At 50.9% G+C, this 7,779-nt stretch overlaps 1 protein-coding gene across 3 annotated transcripts; it reads left to right on the top strand.

Annotated features, from left to right (window-relative positions):
* The first annotated feature begins 232 nt into the window (after positions 1–232).
* Positions 233–6,901, top strand: LOC124251943 (calcitonin). 3 transcript variants are annotated; one of them, XM_046684946.1, is made up of 5 exons: positions 233–453; positions 1,293–1,894; positions 2,976–3,070; positions 3,810–3,941; positions 4,843–6,116. In XM_046684946.1, exons 3-5 carry the CDS (start codon positions 2,985–2,987, stop codon positions 5,039–5,041), a joined length of 417 nt encoding a protein of 138 aa, XP_046540902.1. In that variant the 5' UTR covers positions 233–453; positions 1,293–1,894; positions 2,976–2,984; the 3' UTR covers positions 5,042–6,116. The 3 variants fall into 3 exon arrangements, with proteins under 3 accessions (XP_046540902.1, XP_046540901.1, XP_046540904.1); XM_046684948.1 differs by adding an exon at positions 6,744–6,901 and having other exon boundaries at positions 238–1,894; positions 5,974–6,158; XM_046684945.1 differs by having other exon boundaries at positions 233–1,894.
* Positions 6,902–7,779: the final 878 nt, after the last annotated feature.

Genomic DNA, 7,779 nt, shown 5'->3' with positions numbered 1-7,779 from the left:
GAGATGTGCCGCGAGGCAGGTGTGTCCTAGGAAATGCTGTGTCTCCTGGGGACTGAGGACTGGAGTGCGGACCGGTGGCTCAGCTCACTTATGGCATCCCCGGGGCTAGTTTCTGCTTTGTTTGAGACAACCACCCAGCTGGCGTTCTTGCCTACCCTCCCCGCCCCCCCTCCCGATGCCACAGCTGTGCTTGCCACGCTAGGAGGATCTGTACAGCCTGCGGCGGATCGCGAGTGCCCGCTCAGACCCGGAGATCCGCGGACAGTGGGAAGCTGCTTTCCCCGCACTCCACCCGCTGAGGGTGGCAACTAGGACCTCGGACCTTCCAGGCAGGCTTGGAGCAGAAAGCTCTGGCAGAGGGGTCCTGAAACCCTGTTGAGCAGGGGGTGAGAGGGTCGAGGTTCTACATAATTTGATGTTATGGAGCACGCTTATTCTCGAGAGCGAGTGCAGGTACGGTGCGAGCGGGTCATCATCATGCCAGTGTGTGCATGCCATCCCACAAGAGACTCGCAGGCACACTTGGGACGCAATTGAAAGTGAACCCGAGCGGATGTCCCTGCGAGCGAGTGTTTGTGAGTGCCTGTGCTTTGGAGAGCGGGCGCATGTTTAGCACAGTAATGAGTTCGTGTGTTTGAAAGAGTATGCCTGGAAATGTGAGCGTTAGTTTCCGCAGGGACTTTAAGCAGCGTCAAGCCTGCCCTGATCTCTAGTGGAGGATTCAAGCGCGAGGGACGTGGGTGCAGGGCCAGAATCGCACGTCACTGTGACATCTTGGCAATCAGCAGCAGGAAGCTGGGGCAGCTGGGCAAACGGCTCGGACAGGCTGAACAGCGAGAGGTGATGGATGGCGGGGGGTGAGGGCGTGAAGGCAGGTGATCGAGGCAGGGGGAGGGCTGGGGCTGCTTGGAGGCTGAGGAAGCACCTGTGCCTTGTACCTCCCCGCTGAGGCGCAGCAGGACGTATGATCCCTCCTATCTACATGCTAGACCACTCAGCGCAAGTCCAGGCAGCCACACAAGGTGGGGGTTCGGAAAGTATGGAATGTGACCTTACAGAAGCCCCTATTTGAGCCAGAAGGCTCTTCTAGATCCCTATCTAGCTGGGTGCCAGACACATGGCTACTGATCACAACATTCTTTCAAGATGGGAATAGGGTCCCCATTTCAAAATGAGAACATTGAGGTGCTGAGAAGTTACTTGGTCATGATCCTACCACTTGGAATTGGTGCAGCTGGAATTGAGTTCAGGTCTGACAGAGTTCTTGCTCACTTCCGTCTCTTGCTTCCCAGGATCCCTGCTCCTCTGTGGGTGATTCCACCTGCCTGAATCAGACATCCTGCCTGGGCCCAGAATCAACCCCCTGTGCCTTAACCCTCCAACTCTCACATGGACAGGGATCTAGGATCAGTCTAGGGGAGCCAGGAGCCCCTACAGTCCTGGACCCTGCCCTACAAGATTGCACAGCTGGGGATGGAGGGGGCTTGTATTGAAAACCAGTGGAAATGAACAGGTGAAATTTACCATGACGTCAAACTGTGCTCAAATTCCTGTTCATTTCAAGGGTGTTTTTCCTTGGTCCCCACCCCTCCCACTTCCATCAATGACCTCAATGCAAATACAAGTGGGATGGTCCTCCTGGATGCTCCAGGTTCTGGACGTAAGCGGTGACACAATCCACTGGGGCACAGGATCCTTCCCCTCATTGGCTGCCCAGAGCTCCTGGACCACCCAACACTCAAAGCAGAGGGAATAAAAGCAGACGCTGATGCTGGGAGGCATCAGAGCCACTTTCCAGCTCAAGTGCCACAGATACTTCGAGAGTGCCTTTCCCTGACTTCGACGCTGCTGCTGCCACTGTCTCTGTTCCAGGCTACCTGCTAGTACTTGCCCGGTGAGCCTCAAGATTCCTGCTTAGGTGTATTTTTCTATTTCTTTCTCCCTTTCTCCCACCCACCCTCCATTAGTCTTTCTTTTGGCTGATCTCCTTGCCCGTCTCAGCATCTCTGTCCACTTTTGTCTAGATCTCTTCGTCACAGAGTCTCTATTAGTCCCCGATTCATTCCAGGCTCCTGCTCCAGGTAAGACTGGACAGTCTCAGTTTGAGGACTCCCTGCCCTACTCGTCCTGTGCTGAGGTAGGCTCCAGTCTCAGTCTCTTGCTGCACACGTGCTTAGACCAGTCTTGGGATGCTTGAGCTCCCCAGGCACTGTGCACAGAGAAGGATGCAGGAGTAGCTTTATGTAAACCATGACCTCACAGATTGCATCTGGTTGCTAGTGGTCCCCAGGAAATCAGTTAGCAAACTGGGTCATGGCAAGTGAGTGGCAACTAGGCACAAGGACTGAGGGGCAGACAGCCATTAAAGGCAAGCCCCAATGTGGGTTGTGGGAGCTTTTTTCCTCCAGTTCAAGTCCTTTATCCCAGTTTAACACTCTGCTAAGCTTGGTTCTTACAGGGAACTCTGAGAAAGTGTGGAGCTGCTGAACAGTTGAATTTAGTCTTCAGTTTCTCAGAGATTCCAACCTCAGAGATATTCCCTCTCTATCTACTCCCCTAAAACACACCCCTCCGGGTGTGAGCAAAAGCCCCAGACAGGGAGGACAGCTCTGGGTTGCATTATGGGTGCAGCTGTGGTGCTAGAGTGCTCCAAAACTATCCTTGATGGAGACCTGGCCAACAGGTAGATGTGAGAATGTGTGGGGTGGCAGGGAGGGGCATATAGACTGAGACCTCCTCACCCAGTGGTCCTGCTAGCATTGCTCCTCCAGCTTTGCTAAGCCATGCATGCTACAGGCCCCCTGGATCTTCCAGCAGTCCACTTCACTGAGGAAACAAGGGTGAAGGGAAATGACACAACCAGCCAGGAGCCTGGAAGGCAGGGAGTTAGAGGCAGAGGCAGGACCAGAGCCCAGGTCTGTGGGTCCAGAGGGTTTTGAATTGCTGCAGGTGGTGATGTCATTCTTCCCTTGCAGAAAGGCGTCATGGGCTTCTGGAAGTTCTCCCCCTTCCTGCCTCTCAGCATCTTGGTCCTGTACCAGGTGGGCATCATCCAGGCAGCACCATTCAGGTAAGACAGCCCTGCCAGCAGCACGCTCTCCTCCTACTGGCTCTGGGATCAAGCAGTTCTGTGCTCTGAATGTTTAACAACCAGCTCTCAGGGGGAAAATATATGTATGTAAACCTGCACATAAGATTACTATAAGCTTTTTATGATATAAAGATTGTAACACACAATTTACAAATAGAAATAAGATATACTCTCCCTCACTGAGCCTCACAGAATGCTTTTGTTTCCTTTTACCAAACATTTCTATCTGTAGCCAGCTCATTGATATAATTCCTCCATGATCTGAGAAATGAATTGCATTCTAATCTACTACCTATTTTGCCCATAAGTTTGTTGTTTAAATCTGATGTGTGATCTGTTAATGTATTTCTTACTCTCATACAAATTATATTTATTAAACTAAAACTCTTTTTAGCTTTAGCACTGATTGTAAGTTTTATCATTTAATTTTTAATACTGGCTATATTTAAAACTAGGTTCATAAAATTTCTGAAAATTTAACCTTTCACAAGCCTGCATGATCTGGATCTAGCGCACCCCGACTCGGAGGTCACACTGGTGCCTGGATCCTGATGAATCAGTGTCCTCAAAAGGACACTGGCCTCATGCCCTGTCCACTGGGAGTTGGGTGGCCACCTCCTCAGGAGAAGGTGCAGAAACCAGGAAGCCTGGCTGCTTCTCCCGGGGAGGGGGCAGGCGGGGGCTCTGAGCCTGTACTGGGTTTGCCTCCCCTCCCCAGGTCTGCCTTGGAGAGCCTCCCAGATCCTGCTGTACTCCCTGAGGAGGAATCGCGACTCCTACTGGCTGCGCTGGTGAAGGACTATGTGCGGATGAAGGTCAGGGCGCTGGAGCAGGAGACAGAGGGCGCCAGGTGAGGCTCCCCACCCACCCAGCACAGGGCACCCCCTCCCTCCTGTCAGGCCCAAGAAGGAGGAGAGAACCCAGCTGGACAGGAGGCCAGCAGGCTGTCAGTTCACCCCGACCTGGGGCCCCGCTGTTCTCAGGCTCCACTGAAGACAGGTCAGGTGGAGAGACTGTGGCTAGACCACATGTAAAAAGATCCATTTCTGAAAGCGGTTGGGGACGGTGTGGAATCCCTCTCTCTGGACACTGGTCTGGCATTACTGAGGAGACTTCCCAGCCCTGCAGGAGTTAGGAATGGTAAGTGTGACGCCAGAAGATGGACCCTATATATCTCAGAGATTCTGGAAATTTGGCTCCACCTTGTTAACCTGCATATGATATTCTCTCTCACCTGCAAGGTGCCTTCATTGCACATGTGCAAGGTGAAGCCAAAGGCCTTGCAGAGGGTGGGCTCAGGTAGAGCAGTGTTGGAGGTAGGTCTGGGGTCTTCAGGTGTGTAGGATCCACGGAGATGTGAATGATGTCAGGAGCCAGACACCCTTCCCGGCCCCACCTCTCCGTGCACCCTGAGCTTGGAGACACATCCGTCCCTGGTCTGGCCCCAGCACTGCCCGGACAGAGGCACATGTTGCACCTGCATCCCCCCTGAGACTCTCACTGCAGAGCATGAAGGACTGAGCAGCATGTGGAATGCTAGACAAGGTCCCAGCTTCTCCACCACAGCCCTTCCCCACTGCGCCTGCTCTGGCTCAGTGAACCTCTGAGTTCTCCTAATGGACGAGGTGTGAGCTGCCCTCCTGCCCGCCCCTCCTGCCTGGCTCCAAGTGACTCCTACTCTAACCTTCTGTGTGACAGCCACAGGGGCAGACCCAGTGCATGGTACCACCTGGCATGTGTTTTCCCTGCAGCCTGGACAGCCCCAGAGCTAAGCGGTGCAGTAATCTGAGTACCTGTGTGCTGGGCACATACACGCAGGACCTCAACAAGTTTCACACGTTCCCTCAGACTGCAATTGGGGTCGGAGCACCTGGGAAGAAAAGGGTCATGGCCAGAGGCTTGGAGAGAGACCACGGCCCTCACATTGGCACGTCCCAGGATGCCTACTAAGCCCCTCCCTCTCCTTTCTAATTTCTTTTCTTACTTCTTTCCTATAAGTTAATGCATGTGGTCCTCTCTGCTTGTTCTTCGGGCTGGTATGAGTGGCTTTCTTTATGGCAGTTGATGTCTGGAAGCTCAGATGGGAGGAGAGAGAGCAGGACCTACATACCAGAAGAGAATCACCCAGGAAGAGATCAGAGAGAGAGAGGGCAGCCCTGTGAGTCCCTGAGAATTTCATAGCAGAGCTTCTCACTCCAGCTTCTGAATGTGCTTATCATTGGGGAATAAAAGTATATTTCTAAAAATATTGAGCAGTGGTCATTATTGCTGTGGCCCAGATCCCAGGCTTCATGGTTTCAGGGACCTGTTTTAGAAGTAGCCTTAGCTCCAGGTAGCTGGACTCAGGGCATGCTGGGTGGTCCCTGTGACCAACCTCAAGTAGCAAGAACAGGAGCCCAGAGGAGCAGGTAAGCACCTCCATGACTTGATGCTGCCAACTCTCTTCCTCTTCCAGGTGAGTCTGGGAAATTTTCATATTCCTAGAAGGGTATTTGGTGATTTGAGTGGGATGTAACTTCTAGACAATCCTTGTGATGGGGTTGGGGGTGGAGCCATAATTCTCTCCAGTCTCATAAACTTTGGTTGATCTTTAGTTTATTAATATAGAAACGATTAGCTGTTACAGCTCTGTGTCCCGTGGACAGTTACCTAGAGCCACCACTGGGTTTTCCGACACGTCTGGGAATGTCTATGGGGAGTGATCATGGCATTTTCCCTAATGGCATATGATTTTCTGCTATGATAACTGTGTTTAGGAGAAACTCTTACGGTTCACTGGTGCCTCTCAGAGCAGTAATTTAACCATGAAGGTCCCATGGGGCAGGATCCTGCCCCCAGCCTCTCACTGACAGGCCTTTCTTTTTCTCCATCCTGCAAATCAGCATCACTGCCCAGAAGAGATCCTGCAACACTGCCAGCTGCTTGACCCATCGGCTGGCAGGCTTGCTGAGCAGTGCTGGGAGTATGGCGAACAGCAACTTGCTGCCCACTGAGATGGGCTTCAAAGTCTCTGGCCGTCGCCGCAGGGACCTTCAGGCCTGAGCAGTGAAATGACTCCAGGAAGAAGGTGACTGCCCTTGTACTGTCGGATGGGAGGATGAATGGCCGGGTACTGCTGGGGTGCTGTCCACACTCTAACCCTCCCTGGGCCCACAGGGGTAACAAATCCACAAGGGAAGGTGCCCACTCTGGTGTCTGGAGAAAGAACAGAGAGTCCCAATAGCCGAAACCCCTAGAATTTGGGTTCATTTCTCTCTGTTTTTTTAGTGTCTCCCTGGGACACTGAGATCATCTGCCAGGAAATATAGATCCTGTTTATTTAGAATACTGTTCCCTGCAGTAATAGTTGTGGCTATTCCAGCATTTGAGTTTGAAAGGCAATGACACTGTCCTATTGGAGTATATACTACAATGTCATGCACACCTGAATTCAGAGCATACAGTTGGGTCCAAGTACTGTGTTTGCCCTCTACTAGCTATATGACCATCGAACAGGCACTCTCTCTGAGCCGCAGTTTCCCCATCTATAAGCTGAATGCAACAATAGTATTTACCTGCTAGGACTAGTATAAAGAGTTCATGACATAACAGCTGTCAATAGCCTCACAATTAGTAAGTAACTAAGTTGTAACTGTTATTTTTTTCCTCCTAGATCACCATGAAGCTGAACTCTACTTCCTTTAATTCATAATGAAAGCAACTTATTGGACAGGGAGCATGGAAGATACACCTATATGCATGCTTCTGGACATTGAAATCACTCTTTTCTGTTTAAAATAAACTAAAGCTAAATGCAGAATAAAATCATTGCAGTTACCTAGTGTGTATGTTTTTTATGTTGGATTTGTATTCAATAAATATGACAGCATGTCTCATGGCTTATCTGATAGCCAATCTGGGCCCCATCAGCCAACCCGTTGATGTTGGCAGCTCTGCCAAACTTCAGGGGGCCGTGAAATTGCTGCCTCATGGGTGTCTGGGGACACATAGTAATGCTGTGCCTTCATGGAACTCTTTGCTTGAAGAATATGGCATTTGTGAACTTCATCAAGATTAAAAATGTATTTTTGGCGCACTTAAAAGGAGCCCCTGCTGCTCTTTATGCTGTTTTTCCCTGGAGAGCTTCAGGGACCTGTGAACATTTTGTTGACCAGGCTGGCTCAAATGAGGCAAAGGCAGCATGCTTGGCCTGGGTCCTCCATGTCCTGTACTCTCAGTTTCTAGGGAAACATCCCGTATTACAATCAGAACCCTGTGTGTCTCAAAGAGATAATTCACATTTACTTTCAGAGAGTGCCCTGGTCCCCAGCCCCGAGGATATCCGTGCACTTCTCCTTGACTCAGCTTTGCCCTTACCCATCCCTGCCTTTCCTCCCCATAAGCACCTCTTCACACACCCCTTAGCTGGAAAGCCCTTTAGAAGCAATGGGTCAGAGTTTGAAATGGGATCATAGACTGGCAGACCTAGAAAGTTCATCAGGTGCCCTCCAATATTTTCTGAGGTACAAAGAATAAAAGTACATTGTTCCAGGTCCTGCAATAAGTTTAACAGAGACATTCACACATTTAACAAATACTGAGTGTCTGCTATATGCTTGACACTATTTGAGGCACTGAGAGTACAGCAACGATCAAAACAGACAAAACTCCCCGCATTCATGGAGCTGATATTCTAAATGGGGAAGTCT

This window comes from Equus quagga, chromosome 14 (assembly GCF_021613505.1).
Source record: "Equus quagga isolate Etosha38 chromosome 14, UCLA_HA_Equagga_1.0, whole genome shotgun sequence".
Classification (NCBI taxonomy): domain Eukaryota; kingdom Metazoa; phylum Chordata; class Mammalia; order Perissodactyla; family Equidae; genus Equus; species Equus quagga.
Note: the sequence above shows the minus strand (reverse complement) of the source record. Positions and strands in the feature narration are given on the sequence as shown.

What these genes read in the sequence shown, in the direction of transcription:
- LOC124251943 (XM_046684946.1), top strand. Translation starts at nt 2,985, where the DNA reads ATGGGCTTCTGGAAGTTCTCCCCCTTCCTGCCTCTCAGCATCTTGGTC. An exon ending in ATCCAGGCAGCACCATTCAG is followed by an intron (nt 3,071 to 3,809) that starts GTAAGACAGCCC and finishes TCCCCTCCCCAG; the next exon opens with GTCTGCCTTGGAGAGCCTCC. An exon ending in CAGGAGACAGAGGGCGCCAG is followed by an intron (nt 3,942 to 4,842) that starts GTGAGGCTCCCC and finishes TTTTCCCTGCAG; the next exon opens with CCTGGACAGCCCCAGAGCTA.